The sequence below is a fragment of the Papio anubis genome, chromosome 4, assembly GCF_008728515.1.
Source record: "Papio anubis isolate 15944 chromosome 4, Panubis1.0, whole genome shotgun sequence".
NCBI lineage: Eukaryota > Metazoa > Chordata > Mammalia > Primates > Cercopithecidae > Papio > Papio anubis.
The window spans coordinates 147,040,001-147,064,325 of record NC_044979.1 but is presented as its reverse complement, the minus strand read 5'-3'; the positions used below and the strand labels follow the sequence as shown (position 1 = coordinate 147,064,325).

The 24,325-nt window shown below is 53.5% G+C and overlaps 1 protein-coding gene across 13 annotated transcripts in view; it reads right to left on the bottom strand.

The window, feature by feature from the left end:
* MAD1L1 (mitotic arrest deficient 1 like 1) overlaps positions 1-24,325 on the bottom strand; it is a 414,177-nt gene that overhangs the window by 192,687 nt on the left and 197,165 nt on the right. For 12 of the 13 annotated variants that reach the window (XM_003895654.5, XM_017956539.3, XM_017956540.3 and 9 more), the window contains one exon: positions 5,993-6,133. In XM_003895654.5, coding sequence (XP_003895703.1) covers positions 5,993-6,133 — 141 coding nt within the window. Of the gene's footprint in view, positions 1-5,992; positions 6,134-21,941; positions 22,416-24,325 lie in introns of those variants that run through there. The other variant, XM_017956548.3, reaches the window with a different exon arrangement.

The window sequence follows — 24,325 nt, the reverse complement described above, 5'->3', positions numbered from 1 at the left end:
GGCTGCCCAGCCACCTTCGGGGACACAGACACCTCTCACTCCCTGGGTGAGCGGGTGGAGCCCCCAGGGCCTGGCCACAGTGTCCTCACCTCAGAGACAAGAGCTCCCCAAGCTCAGGCTGGCTCTGCAAGGCAGTGGGAGGTGCAGCCTGTGCTGATGTGGGGACAGTGGGATGGAGAGAGGGCTTCCCAAGGCCCGGGGCTGGGGCTAGGCTGACGGCTGGGAAGACCAGATGCCAAGGCTCCTGAGGGCAGGCCAGGCAATTCCCCAGCCTCAGCCCCTCCTCCACAGCCCACCCCGGGCTGGGTGCAGACACACAGGAAGCTCAGGTGGGAACACGGCTCCACCCCAAACAGCGTCAGACGTGGTGCTCAGGTTCCCCAGAAGAGACTAAGCCCACTCAGAGCCAAGCTTCAGGGGCACACGCCAGGGAGCACTGACGGGTGCGGAGGCTGTGGGGACCCGGGCACCAAGTGACCACAGAGCTGCCTCCACCCGAGCGGCTGAAGGGTCAAACACAGCTCTTCCTGGGTGGGACCACGTGTCCTGGGTGGCTACGTGTGCTCAGACACGAGCCGCAAGCCCTGGCGCCCTCGGCACCACCGAAGTGCCGCACAGAGGCCTTGGCCGGGCTATTTTTATCCTGAGGTGAGAAGTTGCTGCCTGTGATCCAACACTCCTGCCAGCCAGGACGTGGCAGAAAACGGCTATGACAGGGGGCCACAGACCCCAGCGGCCACAGGACAGCTGGGCTGGGGAGGACTGGGGGGCACCAGGCACAGACCCTGCACACGGCGCAAAGGCTGGAGCCGGGGGAAGGCAGCCCCACCCATAGTCAACGGTCACGTGGAAAAGGATGGGACGGAAGCTCAGGCCTCCACCTTCCTGGCCAGGTCTCCTGGTGGCATGTGACACAATGTGAAGAAGCAGGAGGCAGCACACCACAGGGTCCCCACAGGGCTTCCCAGGCCACAGCCCCAGCACCTGCTCCCAGGTGAGGCTGTACACAGAAGCTCTCTCCTTGCATGGAGGCCTGAGGATGGATGTGAGCCCAGCGCTGGCCACAGAGCACGACAGGCAGGCAGCGCACCGTCAGGGGCCAGGATATGGGGTGGACGCCCGCCCTGAGGGATGCTCTGAGGGTGGCAGAAGGTCCTCCCGTGGTGGAGAGGACAGAGCCTGCCCTGGGCTTATTCCTCACGCACAACAAGGTCGGCTCCTGTGCAGGGCAGCGGTGCTCAAAGTGTGTGCTGTGTGTGCTGTCTGGGGTGGCACCGGCATGTCACAGGGAGCCCGGATCAGCGCAGTTCTGTACTGCACAGACGCCCCGTTCTGGGAATGGAGCCAGCACCTCGCGATTCCCACTAAGGACCTGCGGCCACACAGCAGAGGCTCCCACAGCCCAGACTCCAGGGCGATTTCCATAAACCCCTTGGTCCACTCTTCTTAAGTACACTGTCTGATTTTTAACTGTTTCAAGTTTTTTTTTTTTTTGGCTCTATCTCTGCTTTGTACAGTACAGTCATTTCACGTTCTTTCGGTGCAGGAAACAGATCATCAATCATCAATACACTCACAGGTATCGGGCCTGGTGAACAGCCTGAGGCCCTGAAGACCAGGCTCTCCGCGGCCCTCCTGGAGCCAAACCACCCGCGGCAGCCAAGTGACAGCACTGCAGAGCTGCCCGAGCCTCTGGGAGGCCACGGGGAGGAAGAGAAGCGGAAACACCGTGACGGCCACTTCCACCTAAATTGTCAGGATCCACTTCAGAGTCACTGCAACCTGAAACGGGGATTCTCCACACAACTCCACACGGCCAGCAGTGCAGTAATCCGTTTTAATTAAATAAATTCGAAACACAAATCAGGCCGATGTGTTGAATCAAGGTGGCGTGCGCTGCGTATTTATAGCTCCGTCCACAGAGGACTCCTGACACACGCTACCAGCTCCTGCAGCCACTTTATTAAATGGAATAAATAACACCGTGCAAGATGGCAAAACTTCACCAGACGGGTCTGGGGTTCTCCCAACTCAACACTGTTTCCTGCAAGGTCTCTGCTGGAATGAAAACATGGTCCAGATGAGAACGGACTGGTGTCCAGCTGAGCAGACGGGGACGGACTGGCGTGCCCGGCTGAGCAGATGGGGACGGACTGGTGTGTCCGGCTGAGCAGATGGGGACGGACTGGTGTCCGGCTGAGCAGATGGGGACGGACTGGCGTCCGGCTTAGCTAACAGGTGGGTGGAAGGGAACCACGCTTGGAGTGATGCCGCGTCCTCCCGCCAGCAACTACCCCATGCCCACCTGGCCGTCAGGTAGCAGATCCTCACCTGCCCCGAGAGGCGCCTTCCCCAGGGGCACGCCCAGTGCTGGGCAAGCTTCCAGGGAAGGCTTGCGGGGCCCGAAGTCAGAGGACATAGGAACGTGTCAGGGGACAGAGAGGTGAACAGAGGCCAAGGGAGAGGGAAAGATGGAGACAGGAACTATCAGACAGACGTGCAGAGGACACAAAGAAAACCAAGAAGGGAAAACGAGACGGGAAACAAAAAGAAAAACCAGGTGGAGGCAGCAGGGAGAGCGGGAGGCGGGGGGCTGGGGGGCAGTACCTGAGCCACACGGGGTCAGGAGCTCTCCCTGGCTGGGGGGATGGCGGCGCCCCCACTCCCTGACTGTGGGGAGAACAGGAGATGGACCCCCTCACAGAAACCAACAGCCAGAGACAGGCGGCATGTACAGAGTCTCCAGAGCAGCCCCTTGGCCCTCCACGGGCACATCCCTGGCTTGGGCTGGCATCCCTGCCCCAGGGGCTCCCTGTGCACGGAGGGCACAGCCACCATTGCCACACTTCACGTGCAGCCGCGCCCCAACCTTCCCTGGGGCATGGCGCTCCTGCTGGGCCCCCACCTTCACCTTGCAAACGTGCTTAGTTCCCAGAGTTGGGGCCACGTTCTCCCAAACTTGCACCACCTCCATGGGGAGGGCCAAGAGCTGGGGCGCCCCCAGCAGATGCTCCCCCAAGGCAGGAACCCAGCCCAGGAGCTGCCGGCACCCCCAGCCTCCTGCCCGACTGTCACTTCACAGAAAGGCAGGGCAGAGGCTCCACAGGTGACCTGGTCCCGCTGCGGCGGAAAGGCGAGGATGCCTCTCCCAGGCTCCTGGGAGGAGAGGGCTGACGCGGAGGTGCCCTCTCTGATGAGGCAAGGCATCAGGTCACGCTGTCATGCAGGATGTGGTGGTGGCTGCTCCACAGACCCCAGAGAGCAGTGGCACCTGCACAGGCTCAGGGAGCAGCCACAGGCCCTGAAGACCTCTCTGGGATCTGTGCCAGCAGCCGAGACCATGGTTATCTGCATCAACGCAGACACGGGCCAGTGCGGTGGGGTCCTGGGGGGAGTCTGTGGGTGCTGGCGTGCTTCTGGAGGGACTCAGGGGGATGGGCAGAGGGGGCTGTGAGGGCTCAGGGGAGGACCAGCCATGTGAACTCCTGCAGTGAGGACTAGTCAGTGCTGGTAGAGTCCAACCCTGCTCCGGTCTGCTGGGCCCAACTCCTCCACGTGCCTGATTCTCCTGAAACCCCAGGAGAGACTGAGAGGAAGGGGAGTAACCTGCCCCACCATGGGAAGGGAGGGGCAGGGTCCCCAATGTACATCCCACCAGCAGGGTGAGGGCCGAGGCTCCAAGCTGCCCGGCAAGGGGGTAAGCACGGTGCCCAAACAGTGCCAGTATCTGGTCAATGAGTCCTGAGGTCCCTGACAGCCCTGATCGCCTCATCACACAAAACACCAGACATCAGAACCAAGACACTGGATGTGCCCACCCCAGGCCTGTGATGAGCCAATCACAGTGCAGAGGGCAAACACAGGCTGGAGAAATCACTCAACGTGAAAAACGCCGGGGACGGCAGAAGGGGTCAGAGACCCTCCCCACAAATCTCTCTTCATTAATACTTCACAGGGAGCCAAGGGTGTTGGAATCAAATTGCTATTAACGCGCTTAGGGTTATGACAGCTCCCAGGTGCAGCCGGAGCTAGCCTTTCCCGTGAGGACCGAAGGTCTGTGTGCGGCCCTCAGCAGCGGGACCTGCACGCACAGGGTGGCTGGACACAGAAAGGAAAGCCAGGAGCGGGAAGGAGGAGGATGAACGGAGGGGGCCGGGCATGAGAAGAACACACCAGGGGGCAGTACCAGTGCCTAAGGGTGGTCCCAGACCCACGGTTCACTATGGTGGTGAAGGCTCACCCCATAGGTGGGGACACAGCATAGCCCCAGGGCCCTTTGGTGTGGCCTACATGTGAGCAAGGGGTAGGGAGTGCATGCAGGCCCCAGGCCTGGACCTGTCATTCTCGCCACATGCCATCCCCAGTGTCTGAGCCTCTGTGCCCGCGCCCCCTCTAAACCACTGAACCATCTGCCAAGCAACTTTCTAGATGCAGTCTGACGACCTCCTCCTCCCATCTTCCCTGATCAGCCGCCGGGACGGCCATGCAGCGTGGCTCCCTGAGACCCTCCATTACAATCATTTCTCCAGAAACTCAGCTCCTCCTAACATCCTACGTGAATTATGTTTGTTCATTAAATGTCTCCCCTGCCCAGCAGCTCAGCTCCAGGGGCCAGACGCTGTCGGACATTCCCTGACACAGGGCCCGGCCTGCTGTGTGTGCTCGGCAGCCTGGCCGGAAGGTGGCTGTGGTCACACCTGTGAGCCTGGCTCTCCACTGGTGGACCCAGGTCATCTTACAGCTGGTCACTGGATGAATGAGGAACGGACACAGCAGCCTATGACAGGGCGACAGGCCACACCGATGCCCTCATCTGCATCTCCATTTCACCGCAGTCTCCACCACCAAGGCCCAACCCAGACACAATGAGCCCTGAGACCAACAAGCTCACAGAGCTCGGCTGTGCCCGTAGACACTGCAGGCCCAGGCCCTCCAAGACATGGCCTGGCGGTGTCACACACCAGCTCGGTGACCTGGGCATGTCCTTTGACTGCCCCAGGCCTGGGTTTTCTCGTGAGCAAAATTCAGGTCACAACAGCACCCACTCCGCAGGATATGGTGACAGTGAGACGGAGTAGTCAGGTAAAGGGCCACGCAGAGCTGAACAGCAAGGCACCCGGCGGCGTGTGCCAATGAGGCCAGAAGACCCTGGCATGTATCCCACCACGCCCAGGTGGGGCTGTGCCGTGCCCAAGGAGAAATGGTGCAAACCTTGAGAGGAGAACACGGGCCCTTCAAACTCTAGGCTGGGAATGGTGTGCTGGGAGCCCCTGGCCTGGGGAGTGTGGACAGGGAGTGTGGACGTGGTCTCCGCCCAGGCCCTACGATCCCCAGCTCCTTCCTCCCACTGCACAGGTGAGAGTTGTTCAGAGCTAGACAAGGGAACAGAGTGTCACGGTGGCCCACGGGGCAGGGAAAAGGCAGAAGCCAAGGCTGAGGCCACCTCTCTTGGGAGGACCCTGGAGCCAGGAGAGGGATGCAGGCTGCAGGAAGGAGGAACCCCTCTACCAGTTCCGCAGCGAGCTGGGCAGCCCTGGGCCTCATGCCCTGCCTGTCAGGCCCCAGCAGAGCCTCCCCAGCAGCGGGGACCAGAGCCCTGGCAACAACTCTGAGCACCTGGAGACCAGGTCTCCTCAGCAGATGCCCCTCACGGGGGAAGGACCTTGAGTGCCCCTTTGACAGGCACCATGAGGGGTCCCAACCCATCAAAGGGGCACTGTGTGTCATCTGCCTGCAGGCTGGGGCCACCTGGGACACCCTGACAGCTGAGGACGCTGCAGGTGCCATCATGAGAATTAACATGGATCCACGTGCAGAGGAAGCAGCCCGTGGACACCCTCCCTGACGGATGCCTGCCGGCCGGCAACTAAGAAAACAGGGACCAGACCTCCAACCCCCCCCCCCCCCGGCTCTGCCAAGGCCCACCAGGGAGAAGGCCCACCAAGGGGAAGGCCCACCCGGCAACGTGAGCCCCATGCCCGCGGCCCCGCACCTCCATCTCGGCGCTGTGGCTGTGCACCTTCTGCACCATATCCTCTGCCTCCCGCATGCGCCGTGTCAGCTGGGGTGAGTACTCGGCCGAGGTCAGCTCGCTGTCGTAGGACCCCAGGATGGCCCGCATGCCGTCCCGCTCCTGTGGACATAGAGGGCAGCTGGTTAGGACCCGGGGCGGGGGATGAGGTAACGATGGAGATGGCTCAGGGAAGGCCCCACGAGAGCTGCGTCATGTGGGAGGCTCCCTCGTGAGGACCCAGGCCAGCACCCAGAGCCCACTCACCAAGGTGAAGAGGGCCCCGAGCTTGGCGCCCCCAGACCCAGTAAAGGCCAGCAGCCCCAGCTTCGCCCCGGCTCCCGTTCTGACCATGTCAGGCCTTTACTGCGGCGGGCATGGGCTCCACCTCGTACCAGCAGTATGGCTACGCGGTGGGCTGGGAGCAGCGGCCTCTGCCCCTGTGGACACAGCACACACAGGGCGAGGGTGCACAGTGGGCAGAAGCCCAGGTTCCCCACCCCAGCCTGTTCTATTGGGTCTGCATGACTCCTCTAAGTCCCAGTGACACTGGGCCCAGGGAAACGACAATGCGCAGGCCCAGAGCTGGGTGAGTCCTCCTCTTCCTGGGACCTCTGCCCCAACCTGCTGAGGGAGGAGACACAGTGTGCACCAGAAAGCTGCCCGTTCCAATGGGACGGGCAACCCATCGCTCATCCAACCACCCAGGGCTCTCGGGAAGGCCGAGTCCTTACTTTTCAGATCTGGGCTTGCTAGCTCCTTATCTTCCCACAGAGCTCCCAGGATGTCTGAGGCTGCACGCAGGCCCCCACACAGCAGCCAGGTCCAGCAGAGCTCAGCTTCCTGGGATGACACTGACCACAGTGTCAGGGCTGATTCTTAGAGCTGGGCAGAAACCCCTGCTCAGTTGTGTCCTGCCTGACACGCTGACAGCAAGTCAGCCAATCAGGAGTCCCAAGAGCCGTGTGCTGCCTCCGGACCTGGTGGGAGCCCATGGCTTGGGAACTGAGCTGCTAGGACAGCCCCACAAAGGACATGCCACTGCGGGGAAGCGTGGTCTTCCCTCTGGCCTCCCGCTGCCTGCACTCCCTGCTCCAGGTGCGGGCCTCAGCCACGGTCCCCAGACCCTTATGGCCTCAGACGCCGAGTCTGGATGGAGCCGATTCCAGGCGCAGGCTGGGGACCTCTTCCCGCCTGCCCGCCCTGCGGGAGCCCACATGATCAGGGAGCCAGTCCTTCAGACGCCCAGGTGTGCTGGAGGGCAGCCTCCAGATCTTCACAGGCATCCGGATGCCCTGGGCGTAGATTCAGGGCGGGCCTGGGAATCTGCCTTCTAACAGGCGCCCCAGGGACATCTAACTGATGCTCTCAGTAGTCTCTGCTGGGGCTCTGCCCCATTCTTGAGAGACGGGATGAGGATGCTGGGGTAGCAGAGCCCAGGAAGAAGCAGACAGGTAGCTACGAGATGCAGGTTCAAGCCCCAGCTCTGTCCTGAGGCCAGCTATTCAAGCTCCCTCCCCAAGTCTCAGTTCCTTCGTTGATAAGATGGGAAACAGGGCAGCCGTGAAGACTGACGCTATCAGGAATGAACTGTCCAGCCAGCTGCCCTGGAAACAACCAGTGCTCAGAAAGCAAGAGCAAGAACCTCACAAACCCGGGAAATGGTCTCCACTGGCCCATGCCCCTTCCCAACACACATGCTGGGCAAACGGCCAATGCTTCAGCCCAGCCCTGCACCACCACACTGTGTCGCGGCCAGCGTGCTTCCCACCAGGTGAGGGCAGGGGAGCTGTGGGGACTGCCCCCACCAGTACTGGCTGAAAAGGCAAATTCATGGCCCTGATAGAGACTGGCTCAATCAGGCAGCCTGGGGAGCAAGACCCCCACCCAGAAACGGAGTCCACAAAACTACCAGGGTCCTTTCCATGCCGCCTCCTGAGTCTGCACATACACAAGCTAAGCCCCTGCCCAGGCCCCTCCCTGCTCTCAGGAGAGACCGACCCAGTGCTCCCCAGCACTGATGACTGCCTGAGCCCCTGCCAGGCCTCTGTCCATCCTCCAGAGGTGAGGAGGGCGAGGCTGCGGGGGCTGAGGAAACCCCGGCCTGCTCTCTCAGAAGCCCCTGGAGCTCAGGCCGCCACATCTGGGGCTCTCCTGCCATCTCCTGAGCCGGGGACACAGTTGCCACCCTGGTGTGGACTTTATAACTAGTTGATGACAAAAAATTCAAAATTCAATAAGTGAGAAATTAAAGTTACAAATCCAACTGGAACGGGTCACATATCTGTGGAAAATTTGTTTGCACAGGGAGGTTTATCGCGTGTCATAATCTTATTGAAATCCTATATCTTCCCATTGACTTTTATCGTTTCAAGCCAGTTACCGGAGTTGTCAGTACCAACATGCGGACGCCGCGCAAGGCCAGGGCGGGGGACTTCCCTTGGTAAACAACCTGTAATCGTCTCCTTTATTGATCAGTAAATCTCTGAGAGCTTCCCTTCGTGACGGCTCTCTCCAGCATAACTCCAGGCTAGCACTGGCTGGCACAGAAGAAAAGTATTAGAAAGTTTGTTGTTTGTACCCTTCCAAGAAACTGTTTTGTCACCGGGAGTGAACGAGCAGGCACGGTGTGGGTGACTTGCTACGGCTTTTTAACAGCTGACTCCATTTGTGGGCAAGTCCACTTCATTTCCACCTCAACAAATGCGGTGATTAACTGCTGAACAAACAGGAGGCTGGCGGTGCTGACAGGGCCTCCCAGACTCATTCAAGAAGCACCCAGCAGAGTTACACTGTCCACAGGCTGCTCCTCCTTGGATACAGAGATGTCCTGGTTCTAAGGAATAGAATGTGCTCATCATGTAACGAACGGCCACGTGAAGAGAACGTGAGCAGTCGGCATCACCCGGCAGAAGTCAGCTGAGGACGGGGCCTCGGCACCCTGGATACACCGGCCGACGGGTATCCGGGAGGAGTGTCAGTAGACGGCGGCTCCGCCCCAGCCTGCAATTATTGGGCAGAGGGGCTGCTCACCCAGGGAGGCTGCAGGAAGGATCTGGGCGCCCTGTGAGGCAGCGGTGGGGAAGGGCACTCCAATCAGAGGGAACCGCGTGAGTAGGCACCCAGAGGACCCTTGCAAAAGAGCGACAGAGATAATGACGCTCATCCCCTCATCAGTGGGTGCTCCAGCGTGCTAATTACCACGGAGCTTTTGAGTACAGGCCCCAAGCACACCGACGACTCCCACGGGAGAACAGATCCCCACAGACGCTGAGAACGTCACAGCAGGGGCCAGGGCACCTGGGCAGCAGGGGCTAAGACAGTGGGCAGAACAGGGCCCAGTGCCCTTGGAGGAAGAAACCCAGGGCACAGCCTTGGGCCTGGGCTTGGGAAGGGCAGGGGAGAGCAGAGCAGCAAGGCCAGGAAGCCGAGACAGAGACCAGGGCTGCCCGTGGCGAGAGCACCCGCAGGAGCGGGAGACTGCAGGAGGCCAGCCCTGTCGGAGGTGCTGCGGGCAGGGGGAGATGTGGATGGAGGCACCACAGGGGGCAGAGACCAGCCCCGTGGCCCCCAAGCAGCGGTCACTTGAGGTGTGCATCCCCAGGCCAGCTCCCAAGTCAAACCCAACACACACACCCAACACAGCCCACATCCTACCAGGACACTAACTAGCTGTGTGACCTTGGGAAAAATAATGAGCCTCTCTGAGTCTCAGGACACTCAACCATAAAGCAGAGGGCAGAGAGCACCTCAGGCTCACTGTGAAGTTCAAATGCAGCACGGCACAGAAAACCAGGCACACAGAACCTGCACACACGGGCGATGAATGCACGGCAGCCACAGTTGTCACTGATGTCCTCACTGCCGTCTACCTGGTTCTTCCACTATGACTGCACCTGCTCGTGAAAGATGACCAGGAGAGCAGGCAGGTGGGGCAGGCATCTCCTGCACAAAGGGGACAGCCTCTGGCCATGGCCACACCTGGTGAGGCAGGCGCCCAGCACTGCCTAAGCCCACACCATGGGCACAGAGGGCTTCCCTCCTGGGAGTCAGCGGCAGCCTGAAGGGGCTGTGAGAGGCAGACAGGCGGCTTCACACGCACAGACCCCTCTTCAGAACCCCTGAACCAACCCCCACTTTCCAGAGAAGCCCAGAGGTGAGATGAGTACCTCGTGGCCCCTCCAATGAAGCAGCAGCCCCTCAGCCATCTTCTTCCTCCCTCACCCAGCCTCTGCCGCCCACTCCCACCCGGCCTCCACGGCCAGTGCTGTGGGGCCTGCCTCCCTCCCTCCGCCCCCTCTAGCCCAAGGCCGAGGCCGTTCTGCAAGGGCTCCTAGAGTGCTCTGCACATGCGACATTCTCTGCAGGGCCTCTTCCCAAGCCCATCCCACCTCAGCTCAGCCACCTCCACCCAACTCTTAGTCACTCCACAACTTCTCCTTTTTTTAGAAAAGGAAATGTATGATCATAAATAGCTGAAAAGTCCTGTTCTAATTACCTCTCCTGACGCATGCAGTCACCACAAGAAACTGAATAGATTCAGGCGGGAATGCGGGGCTGCAGACGCAGCTCTGCCCACCGACACCAGCACCCTCTCCTCGCTGCCGCCCGCCTCCCCAGAGTCTTCTGCCCACTCTTTCCCCAGACCCCCAGTCACCAGCCTGGACAGGTCTGCTGTGACCCCAGCAGCAAGATCGCCCCAGCCCAGGAGAAGGCCCTGGTGGGAGGGAGGCTGGGAGAGGCAGGAGACCTCTCTCTGAACCCCTCATCCCAGCTAGTCATTTCCCAAATGAGCAGGACTCCAGCGTCTGTGGGGTCCCTCGAGAACATGATGACAGGCGAAAGCGGCAGTAACAAGCACCTCGAAGGACCCACGCGGGTCAGAGTCCTGAGCTCCGATCTCATACAGACCAGCTGTGCGCCCTTAGGCAAGGGACCTAACCTCTCTGAACCCACCCTGCTTGTATAAAATGGGGACATGACTACCCCAAAGGGTGCTTAAAGGTGCACCAGGATTAATAAGTACATGGAAACAGCACCCGTCAACAGGAAGGGCAGCAGGGAGGGTCACTTGCGGCCGCAGAGGTTGGGGGTGGGGGTCGAGCTGGCTGGCCCAGCCCCAGCCACACCCCACGCAAGGCCACGCCTCGCCTCGCCTCCCCCACGCAAGGCCATGCCTTGACACGGTGCTGAGTGCACATGAGGTGGCGTCCCTGTGCTCGGCCCACACCTGCTCCCGGGCCGGATGCCCTGGCCGCCCCCAACCAACCCCAGAACGCTTTGTCTCCTGTCTTTCCCTCGCTTCTCTTTCCTGGGCCTGCTGCCCCTAACAAGGTTTTTTTTTCTGACAACTGACTGTTTTCAATTATGATTCACTCAGGCAGATTTTAATTGGTGACATCAGCACAGCATGCTAATGCTACATATGACTTAAGCACACGTTACCTCATTTGATCTTCAAAACTGCCAGGCAGGCACGGGGCTGAGGGAAGAGGACTCAGTGGCTGCGAGCTGTTGTGTCTGCCCCACCGCTGAGACCACGGAGGGGCAGAGCCCCAGCCGGTGCTGCAAACAGAGGAGCCGCCCAGGCTGCAACCCTGCAGTCATGGGGTCAGCGCCCAGGCCGGGGAGGCAGCGCCATGGACAGCCTCACTGGTGAGACCACTGGAAGTAGCTCTCCATGACTGGGGGCACTAAGCCCCGCTCTGGGCAGCTGGAAGGAGGAACTCATGAGGCCCGAGATTGCTATCCACAGCCCCAATGTGACCCTGGCACTCCCATCAAGGCGGGCACCCGGACCTGGACCCAGCACCTTGCGGCCCCACCCTCACCTTCCTTCAGCTCTAACCCTGCAGTTCCCAGCAGCCTTCAGAGGCCAGCACGCCATGGGCACAGGGCAGCTGTGACACTGAGCTGCAGGGGAACGCCCAGACCTGACATCATGGGAACAAGCTAGAGCAGAACACCATGAGGACCTCACCCCAGTGAAAGCAAAGCCAGTTCCCTGGGGTCCTCTCTCACCTGCCCGGGCTGCCCAGGTACCCGGAGTCTAGGGGCCTCCTGGGAGGGAGGCTGACCCGGTGGCTGCGGGCAGAGACAAAGGAAAGAAAACATCGGACGGACTTCAGGCTCTGGTTAGAAACACGTGCAAGACAGGAGAAACTTCATCTGAGACGACAGCCTAAGTAAAAAGAATACTTTTTTTTTTTTAAGACAAGGTCTTGCTCTGTCATCTAGGCTACAGTGCAGTGGCACAATCTCAAGAATGAAGAATTTAGAAGAAAACGTATTAATTTAATGCTTAGAGTAGAAAGACTAAAACTGAAAGTAGCAAGCTAAGTAACCAACATAAAAAATGAAAAAAATAAAACAACATACGCAGAAAGTCTAGGAATAAAAATAAAGATGAGCGCATAAATGAGTAAATGTAAAAACAGGTCCACAGAAACTTCCCATACTAACATGCACTGAGGAGAAAGCAATGAAAACAAAAGAAGAGGCGATCTAAGAACAGTGGGATGACCGTGAAGGTGGAACCTACTCACCACAGGAAAACCAGAAGGAGAAGGAGGCGAGGAGAGAACACAGGAGGTATCTGCCGTGATAATGGCTGAGATTTGTCGAAACTAAATCCCAGATCCAGGAAACTCAGAGAACATCAAGCAGGAAAAATACCAAAAACTTCACACTTAGCCATATCATATCCAACTGCAGAAAATGAGACACCCTGAGCAGAGGGAGCCCTGCATTACCAACCAAGAGAGTAAGAAATGGATCAGACCTCCCGACCGAAGCCACTCAAGCAGCAGAGAGGGGACGGAGGTATCCAAATATTGAAACAAAACAGCACCAGCCTGGAATTCTGCATCCAGCAAGATGATCTTCCGTGAGGAAAGGAGAAAGAAAAACTCTCGGCAGGGCACAGTGGCTCACGCTTGTAATCTCAGCACTTTGGGAGGCCGAGGCAGGCAGATGGTCTGGCGTCAGAGGAGTCTGAGACCATCCTGGACAATATGGCGAAACCTCGTCTCTACTGAAAGTACAATAATTAGCTGGGCTTGGTAATGGGTGCCTGTAATCCCAGCTACTCGGGAGGCTGAGGCAGGAGAATCGCTTGAACCCAGGAAGCGGAGGCTGCAGTGAGCCAAGATCGCACCACTGCACTCCAGCCTGGGCAACAGAGCGAGACTCTGTCTCAAACAAACAAACAAACAAAAAACACTCTCTTAGACAAACAAAAACTGGGGGAGATTCGTCATTGGCAGCCCTGGCCCCTGTAAGCAGTATAAGGTGGATCCTCCAGAGAAGCCAATGAGAGGTCAGAAGCTCAGACCTATGTGGAAAGACAGAGCAGAGAAGTAACAAATAAAGGAAAAATAAAATCTACTTTATTTATCATTTTTTTTTGAGACAGAGTCTCACTCTGTTGCCCAGGCTGGAGTGCAGTGGTGTGATCATAGCTCACTGCAACCTCTGCCTCTCGGGCTCAAGTGATCCTCCCACCTCAGCCTCCCAAGTTGCTGGGACTGCAGGTGTGGGCCACTGAGCCTAGCTTACTTTCCTTAGTCTTGATCTAATTGATCTAATGGACAATTGTTCAAAGTATAAGAGCAGCAATGTGTTGGCTGACGATGGCGCAGGGATAGGTGAAATGAGGCAGCAGGTGGCACGGGAGGCGAGGGGAACGGGCGTGCTGTGCGGGAGGCGCCCACACTGCCTGTGACCCGGTCAAAGGCCATCTGACCATGGGCTTAGATTCGTGCTAAATGCATGCTGCAAACCCTAGGGTAATTCTGTGCTTGGCTCGTGCCTGTAATCCCAGCACTTCGGGAGGCTGAGGCAGGTAGATCACCTGAGGTCAGGAGTTCAAGACCAGCCTGGCCAACATGGCAAGACCCTGTCTCTACTAAAAATACAAAAATCAGCTGGGTGTGATGCAAGATCACGTCACTGCAATTCAGCCTGGGCAATAAGAGCGAAACGCCATCTCAGGCAAAAAAAAAAAAAAGAATAATTCTGTGCTAACAGAATTAAAAAATTAAATCATATAACATGCTCAGTTAAAACCAAACAAAGCAGATAAAGAAGAGAAGATTTTAAAAAAAGGAAGAACAAGTGCCCCAATAAAAAAGAGTAACAAACATGGCAGGTATTAAATAAACTGTATCAATGCTCATTTCGAATGTGAATGATCTAAACACACCAATTAAAAGACGGTCAGGATAGATTAAAAAAACAAGACCCAATTATATGCTGTCTATAAGGAACCCACTTAAAATATAAACACACTTTGAAAGGAAAGGAAGAAAGTTGTACCACACTAAGCCCACACAAAAGAACGGTGGAGCAGCTTGATCAATCTCAGGCAGAACAAGGAAACTATCGGGCATGAAAAATGGCACTCCATACGGATAAAAAGATCATTTCTCCAAGGAGACATGCCCACCCTTAACACACATGTACTTAACAACAGTGTGTCAAAACACGCAAGGAAAAACCTGGAAGAACTACGGGGAGAAATGGCTCCATTCACTATTACAGTTGGAGGCTTCAACACCCTCTTATCAGAAACGGACAGATCCCGCAGGCAGAAAATCAGTAAGGACACAGCAGAACTCAACAGCATCATCAATCAACTGGGTCTAATTGACAATGACAGAATACTTCATCAGCAGCAGAATATACATTCCTCTCAAACTCACGTGGAAAATTTACCTAGACAGACCACATTTGGGCCATAAAACACACCTAAAGAAATTAAAAAGAATATAAAGCATACAAAGTAAGCTCTCAGACCACACTAAAATTAAACTGGACATCAGTAACAGAAAGATAATGGAAAAATCCCAAAATATTTGGAGACTAAACAATCCACTTCTAAATAATGCAGGGATCAAAGAAGTCTCAAAAGAAGTTTAAGAATAGTTTGGGCCGGGCATGGTGGCTCAAGCCTGTAATCCCAGCACTTTGGGAGGCCGAGACGGGCGGATCACGAGGTCAGGAGATCGAGACCATCCTGGCTAACACAGTGAAACCCCGTCTCTACTAAAAAAAAAATACAAAAAAACTAGCCAGGCGAGGTGGCAGGTGCCTGTAGTCCCAGCTACTCGGGAGGCTGAGGCAGGAGAATGGCGTAAACCTGGGAGGCGGAGCTTGCAGTGAGCCGAGATCCGGCCACTGCACTGCACTCCAGCCTGGGCGACAGAGTGAGACTCCGTCTCAAAAAAAAAAAAGAATAGTTTGAACAAGAAAATGAAAATACAACCTACCAAAATTGTAGGATGAAACAAAAGCCATGCTTAGAGGAAAATTTATAGCATTGAATGTAAATGTTAGAAAAAAAGAAAGATCTAAAATCCATCGTCTAAGCTTCCCATTAGGAAACTAAAAAGAAGAACAATGTAAGTCTAAGGTAAGAAGAAAAAATAATAAAAATTGGCCAGCCACGGTGGCTCACCCCTGTAATTCTAGCACTTTGGGAGGCCGAGGTGGGCGGATCACGAGGTCAGGAGTTTGAGACCAGCTTGGCCAACATGGTTAAACCCCGTGTCTACCAAAAATACAAAAATTAGCCGGGTGTGGTGGCATGCACCTGCTATCCCAGCTACTCGGAAGGCTGAAGCAGGAGAATCACTTGAATCTGGGAGGTGGAGGTTGCAGTGGGCTGAGATCGCACCACTGAACTCTAGCCTGGGCGACAGAGCAAGACTCCATCTCAAAAAAAAGAAAAGAAAATAAAAGAAATAATAAAAATTACAACAAAAAACAATGAAGCTGAAAACAGGAATTCCATAGAGAAAAACCAACAAAAAAAAAGCTGGTTCTTTAAAATTGATAAATCTGTAGCCAGGTTAATCAACATTTAAAAAAAAAAAAAAGGGAAGACACAAATTATTAACATCAGAAGTGAAAGAGAAGCCATCACTACTAATCCTACAGACATCTAAAGGGTAATAAAGAAACATTATGAACAAGTCTATGCCCAGAAATTTGATAACTTAGATGAAATGAACCAATTCCTTGAAAGACACAAACCACCAAAACTCACATGAGGAGGAAGACATCACCTGAATGGGTCTTTCTAGGGGCCCACCCACCCCCAGTTCGCTTTCTCATTCCTGACTGAGACACACAGGGGCCTTCACCATCACGTGAGCCAGGCAGCTGCATACGTCCCCTGTGGGCGTGAGCGTCCCATTATTGCCTGAAACACAGAAAGCTTGCAGTGAGCTGAGATCCGGCCACTGCACTCCAGCCTGGGCAACACAGCGTGACTCCGTCTCACACACACACACACACAAAAAGTATAAATAACAAGATAACGATAACAAAGAAAATATTTATTCTAGTAAGATTTTTTTAAAAAAAGAAATAGAAACTAAAGGAAATTGTTAGGATAGTTAATCTCAATGCAAATGTATCATTAACTATATCAGTTACAACTAAATTAAATATTTCGACTAAGAAATGATTTTTAGGCTGAATATAAATACTATATATTTCCAGTATACTACATTTATAATGAAACAATTTAAAAATGCTCAAAATGGAAAGTGAAAAAGCAAAAGGTGTCGATACTATTAAACACGGGAAGCTGACATACCCATATTAATATCCCACAAAGGAGATTTAAAAATCAAAACAATCCACAGAGATAAAGAATGTCTCATAATAACAAAAGGCAAGATTCACCAGGAAGATAATTCACAATTTATATGTACCTAATAAAACAGCATCCAAAGACACACTGCAATAATTGACAAAATTAAAAGCAGAAATAGACAAAACTCACAATCATAACGGGAAATTTCAATACAATCCTTGCAGGAGCTGAGAAAAAACATCATTAAAGAAATATGAAGAATATGATTAACAAATGAGATGTAGCTATTTGCAAAACACTGCACTCAACAACTGCACAATGCATACTATTTTCAAGTGTGTATGGGCCGTTTACAAAACTGACTTCCGATGGGGCCATAGAGCACTTCTTGGTAAGTTTTATGGGACTGGGGTCATGCAGAGGATAGTCTCTGAGCACAGGGAGATAAGGCTAGAAATCAATAAGACACCTGAAAATCACCAAATGTTGGGAATTTGAGAAATTTATTTCTGAATAACCTATTGGTCAGAATAAAAATCACAATGGAAATTGATAAATGGTTTGAACCTAATGATAAGGAAAATACAACACATCAAAACGTATGGTACGCAACTAAATTGACAACCTTAAATGCATATACTGTAAGATAAGAAAGGATAACTATCAATTATCTACATATACAACTCAAAAAGTTAGAATAACATCAAATTAGACTCAAAGAAAGAAGTAACAAAACAAATTAATGAAATAGAATACATATGGGAAAGAATCAATAAAGCCAAAGGATGGTTCCTCCAAATGACTAAAAAAATTGATGAACTCTTGATGAGACAGAGTAAAAAGAATAAGCGAATAACAATATTGAAAAAGACATAACTAGAGATCACAAAAATATTAAAAACATGACAATAAACAACTTTACACAAACGAAGTTTAAAGTTTTGAAAAACCGAAGTTTTAAAAGTTAAAAACTAACTTTTACCATAACCAAATAAAGAAGAAAAAGAAAATCTGATGTTTCAAAGCTATTAAAAGAAATCAAGCCCAAATTTAAAATCTTCTAAACAAGAAACCCCAGGCCCGGATGTTTTCATTGGCACACTCTACCAAAGCTGTTAAGAAGAAATATCACCAACCTTATAAAACGATTACAGAAACAACCGAACAGAACTTGCTAACATTTTCTGAGGCCAGAAAAGCCATGACATCAAAACCTGAAAAGGACATTCTGAGAAATGAAAATTAATGACCTTTCTCTCCAATAAATGCAGATGCAAAATCCCTAATTAACGCATTGGCAAACCAAATAAAACATTACACACAGAGCGTAACCCATAGGCCATGCTCATTTATTCCTGGAATGTAAGTTCGGTTTAACATTTGAAAATCAATTAATTTAATGCACATTAACAAAATATAGAAGAAAATCAAATGATCATCTCAATATTTGCAGAAAAGGCATCTGATTAAAATTCGACATCTATTCACGATAAAAATTATGAAACAAAACAAAAGCAAAACCCTCTTAGCAAATGAGGAATAGAGAGAACTTTAATCTGAAAAGGATTTCCTTACTAAAGTCATCAGCATGATCTTTAACAGTGAAATGCTGAAAGCTTTTCTTCTGAGGATGCAGAACAAACACCAGCTATCAGCACGTCTGTTCAAAACAGCACTGGCGATGCTAAGCCGCAGATCAGACAAGAAGAGGCATGAAAGGTATGAAGATCGAGAAAACAATGAAAGCTATTATGAAATCACTCGATTAAGAACACAGAAAAGTCAATATAATCTACAAACAAAGTATTAAAATAAGTAGATTTAGGGGCCGGGCGCGGTGGCTCAAGCCTGTAATCCCAGCACTTTGGGAGGCCGAGACGGGCGGATCACGAGGTCAGGAGATCGAGACCATCCTGGCTAACACAGTGAAACCCCGTCTCTACTAAAAAAAAATACAAAAAAACTAGCCAGGCGAGGTGGCAGGTGCCTGTAGTCCCAGCTACTCGGGAGGCTGAGGCAGGAGAATGGCGTGAACCCAGGAGGCGGAGGTTGCAGCGAGCTAAGATCCGGCCACTGCACTCCAGCCTGGGCCACAGAGCGACACTCCGTCTCAAAAAAAAAAAAATAATAATAAGAAGTAGATTTAGCAATGCTGCAGGACCAAAGTCAAGAATCAAAGTTCAACTAGATTTCTACATATAAACACAAACATTATTACTCATAAAAGACAAAACCTATGATATACCCACCCAGAAAACATCATGAAACAATTTTGAGAGAAAATAAGTATGATCTAAACACATGTTAGCATATAGTACGTCCATGGAGTAGAAGATTCAATATTGGGCAGATGTCATTTAATCAACGCATTCTCAATAAAAACTCTAGCAAGTCTGCTGGTGAGACCGACAGGCTGAGCTATAAAATCTACGCGACAAGGCGGAGCGCCACGCAGAGCCAGGGCAGCCGGGACGCAGACAAGCAAAGAGGGCCACCAACCCATCAGGTGACGAGACTCTAACAGTCTCAGGAATGGAGACTTGTGGTTTTGCCAAAAGGAGATGAACACACCAATGATACAAATACAGATTCCAGAAACAGCCAATACAGACAGAGCCAGCTCACGTGAAGGTGTAACCAGCACCGTGGCACAGGGAGGAGGAGCAGCTCTGCAGTAAGTGGTGCTGAGTCCACTGGATACCCACGTTGGCAAGAAAAATGAAAAAAAAAAAAGAAGCTTCACATGGTGCAACAAGGCTGCGCAGGCAACAAGGCTGTGCAGTGCCACCATCAGTGTGAAGAAGCAAAGCCACCAAGAAGACAAGAGTGAAACCCTGGAACAGCCTAGAGGGTGGCAGAGCTTTCTCAAACAGGACACACGCAAATCTCAACCACAAAGGGAGGTGAAGATTGATCAATTAGATCTCATTAAAATTAAGAATTTCTGTTGAGTTAGAAAGAGTGAAAAGCTGCTACAGAATGGGAGGAGACATTTGCAATACAAATACCTAACAAAAGATGATATATTCTCCCATTCTGTAGTGTTAGTCACAATAGCCAAGAAATAAAGAAATTCAAATGCCCATTCACAGAAGAGTAAAAAAAAATTATGTGATATCTTCCTAAGATGGAAATGAAGTAACTGCACACAGCAACAGAAACCAAACACAAAAGATTACATACTGCACGGCTCCATTTTACAACATTTTAAAATGGGCAAAACTAATCAGCGTGTTGGAATCCGCAAGGCGGGGCTTTGGGGGAGGTGGAGGAGCAGGCGGGTGAACCAGGGGCCCTGGTGACACCGTGTTCCCGACCGTGGAGCTGAGACATGGATGGGCTGGTCTCATCATCGCCCCCTATGTTATATTCTCAGGACAGAGCACTTTCTGTATGTTTGTTATGCTCTAATAAAAAGATTAAACAGGAGTAATTTTTTTTTTTTAAACGAAACTCCGTAATTTGAAGACCGTGGCTGTGGTTGTAAGTCCCATTTACAAACAGCTCAGGGCAAACACACTCAAATAGGACCCTGAGCCCAGTTCGGTCCCCAGAGGCCCGACTTCCCCGTGGTGGGAGCTGGTGGCAGGCCCAGTGCACCCTGCATGACACACCCACAGCAGCAGAAGAGAAGGAGCCCAGGAAGTTTCTAGGCAAGAGAGTGATTGACAGAGGGTAATTTGAGGTTAATGTGCGAGTTGTGATTACAGTGAAATGAGAGAGGGGAAGAAAGGAAAGATGGAGCCGGACAGATGTAAAAATCCAAGGAACAGAAACAAGATCATCCCCAGCGCCCAGATATGAGTGCCGGGAGAAAGGTCTCCAGAAAGGGCAGATGCCGGCTGTCCCCTCCTGCACAGTCCTGTGGACACTGGGCTCGCCACACTCATGGAGCAGATGGAAATCGAGCCTTTGGCCCAAGCTGCTCCCTGTGTAATTCCAGCCTCATTTCTGCAGGGCACCCCTGGCTGGCAGAGAGGGCCCCAGAAAGGTGGAACCCAGCGCTGTGTACAGGTGTGTAACCGCTACGCCCCGTCCCACGCTCCGCGGAAGGTGCACAGGCAGCCTGAGGAGGCTCCCCCAGCCTGTAGTGAACCCCGGGGTGGAGGTCACAAAGTTTTCAGAGTCATCCAAACTCATTACCTCGTTAATGGGGTAAAACGGCCAGTTCAATGGATGGTGACTGAATTAGAGGGTGATTGTAACAGAATGCAATTCTACTATTAATAATTTCCGTATAGCAACTCGAACAAAGCCTTGACAAAGTGTCACCAAACGCATTTCTTGCTTCACTTCTTTCATGAGCAGATAAGGCTAATTCACTTGCTTATGCTAATTATAGCCTGTTACACGCAGGCCCCAGAACAGCCTTGATGTGCAGAGGCCCCTGGGTGAGCCAGGGCACCAGCGACAGGTGGCCGGACCCCGAAGGAGCGGAACCTGCCCATCTGCGCTTGATGAAAACGCCTCCAAAACAAACCAGACGCCGCCCCGGCAGAGGACACTGAGAATGAGGAGAAACTGTCTCCTTTCCCGATGAAAGGGTTCTCTGTAATGGGCACCAAAGACCAGGTTCTGAAGGGCAATACCACAGGTCAGCGAGGGTTTCTGGGGCCCCTGGGAGGCACCCTGCTGTCAGATGCGTTTCTGTCCTCCTCAGCCCCCAACCTGCGCCTGGTGCTCTCAGCCACCCCGCTCGGTGCTTGATGATACCACGTCTCTCCCTCGTTCTCATTCCACCCTCTCTGTTCTTCATTTTTGCCTCCTTTAAGTTCCACAAGCCTCATTACAAGGTTATCTTATCTGACCAATAAACCTGGTTTACTGTTGACAAAGCTCTATTTCAGCATGCTGAGTGACCGGATTCAGAGGAGCCCCCAGGAGAAAAAACGGTCCCCAGCCTTCAGCAGCATCTTCCCTCCAGCAACCAGCTGTGCATTCTCCATGAACCGCACCTATGCAAGCTCTCCCGAAGGCAGCAGGAGGCTGAACACTAGGCCGCTCAGAGAGGAGGCACGGGGTCCTCTCCCACCGCTCACCACTCTGCCTGTAGCTGCACCAGGTGCACAGAGCACGCTCCCTGCCCTGCCCCATAGCTGTCTCAGGGTGACTTCAGCCAGCTCCTCCTCTGGCTTCCCGCCGTCACACCCTCCCCACCGGCCTCTACCACCCACGCATAGCTGGAGAGGGGAGGGGAAAAGCCGCTCCTCTGGGCTCCCCACCAGCAAGCCTGGTTCTTGCAATTTCAACCTCTGATAAAAAGCTCTACAACACCTATTGTAGGAAGGAGTGGAATCAATTACGATTTCCCGAGGCAATTTTACTTACATTTCACACTGCTCTATGACAAATTCCACTTCATTTGTGTTCGTTGTATAAATGCATCCCCCAGCATCCACCTGAACCAGCACCAGCCTCGTTACAGCAGCTCCTCACACCTACGCTCTGATGATGTGGGTGCCACTCACAGCTGGGAGGGCACTGGGACCATCCTGACAGGAAGCCATACCCAAGCCACAGTGGCTGCAGACGGCCCCTCACCAGGGAGGAGGACGTGACCCTCGCGAGGTCCAGCAAGCATGCCTGACCCACGGGGATGTGGGGCCTGAGACAGGCCCTGTGCTGCGTGGTTCCAGTTTCAGTGCAGTTTATTTGACAGGACACAGAAAGGAGAGCAGGGCAACGCGAGAGACAGACAGCACAGTGGAGTCACAGCCCTGGGGCCACCACCTAGCCTGAGCAGACGGGTCCTTTTCCTTTCTAGGTCTCCAGCGTTTCCGATCAGCAAAACAGGGAATTAGATGGGCGTGGTCTTTTTCTTTTTTTTTTTTTTTTTTGGGACGGAGTCTCGCTCTGTCGCCCAGGCTGGAGTGCAGTGGCCGGATCTTAGCTCACTGCAACCTCTGCCTCCCGGGTTTACGCCATTCTCCTGCCTCAGCCTCCAGAGTAGCTGGGACTACTGGCGCCCGCCACCTCGCCCGGCTAGTTTTTTGTATTTTTTTAGTAGAGACGGGGTTTCACCGTGTTAGCCAGGATGGTCTCGATCTCCTGACCTCGTGATCCGCCCGTCTCGGCCTCCCAAAGTGCTGGGATTACAGGCTTGAGCTACCGCACCCGGCCAAGGGCGTGGTCTTTTACAGTTCAAAAATCTTACAATGCTGCAAAGTCTAGGCGCCTTTCTCCACTGACGGGCAGCAGGCAGCCAGTGCCCAGGGTGTCAGGCACACTCCAGGCCTGTGCCAAGGGGTTTCCACACATCAGCTCCCTGACGCCTCATTCACGCGAGACGCCCAGCCCCAGTCCCTGCCCAGTGCCTGGAACAGAACAGGGGCTCAGGAACTATGTGTTCAATTAAAAACTCAATGAGTGAAACCATCAGCGGATCAGTCCTCGGAACCTCCTGAGACAGGCTGGAGTCCGCACTCCCTGCTCCCTTTCAGAGGAGGACGAGGCTCTGGGTGAAGGCGCGCGCCCCAGGTCTCTCCTCGGAACCTCCTGAGACGGGCTGGAGTCCGCGCTCCCTTTCAGATGAGGACGAGGCTCCATGTGAAGGCGCGCGCCCCAGGTCTCTAGCCTATGTGAAGCCGACCCTGGGCTCTTGGCCATCATGCTAATGGGCAGGTGGGAAATCACTTCCCCAGCCCTGGGCTCTAATAGCTACCTAAAGACCCTGGGCAGCAGTGATCCCGCTAGTCCTGAAAAGATTCAGGGCACATCCATGGTCAGGGGAATGCCATTACCCAAACAGCTCTGACGTCAGGGTCCTTCCTCAACTGAAAGCTCATCTCAGCTGGGGAGAGCTGGTCTTGCCTTCGTCTCCTTCAGAGCTGTGCTGGGCTGAATGGGGCCAGAAATCAGCATGAGGAGGATTCAAATAAGATGATTCGCCCACGGGAAGTACCTCCCACCAGGCTCGAGGGACCCTGTGCTGCTCCCTGGCATTTTGAGTTCGCGCCCAGGGCTGTGGGCTCCCACCCAGGGTCAGGACAGCTCCTAGCAAGTGGTGAGGGGGGTGGCGCCGCCCTGCTCTCCCGGAACTCAGCCTGGCAAGGCAGGCAGATGTGAGCATTGTAAAAACAGGCGAGGCTGCGCAGGGCACTCAGGGAGCGCCACACCAGGAAGGAAGACTCCCCACAGAGGGAGAGTATGCATGGGGCAGGGGGGCAAGGTGCCTCCGCAGAAAGACACGGAGCAGGCACCGGCTGAGAAGACGCCCCCCACCCACTGTATCACACGTCTGCCACCTTCTCGGGGTACAGCAGCGTGGGCTGAGGACGCCTGGCTGACACGGCCGCTGACTGGACGCGATACAGACACAGAACTCCGAGAGCTCACGCTCCCAGCTCAGCACCTCACTTATACACTCGCCAGGCAGGCACCACGTGCCAGGCCCTGTGCTGGCCAGGAGGTGGGCCCTTCAATCACGCCATTCTCACAGAGGCAGCCTGGGTGCCAGAGGTGTGAGTAACGCGCCCTGCGGTATAGAGCGCGTAGGTGTGGACCCAATTTGAACCAGCCCAGAAGACCCGGTCACCCCTGCCCTCGCCTGCTTCACTGCACTAGAACTAAAGGAAACCAGATGGATACTCCACGGAGCAAGGCCCTGAAAGGCTGTGGGCACCGAAGCAGTGGAAGGAATGACAAAGAAAGACCAGCATGCTTTGCCACACCGACACCTCCGCGGGTCCCAAAACGCCACTTAAAAACACAAA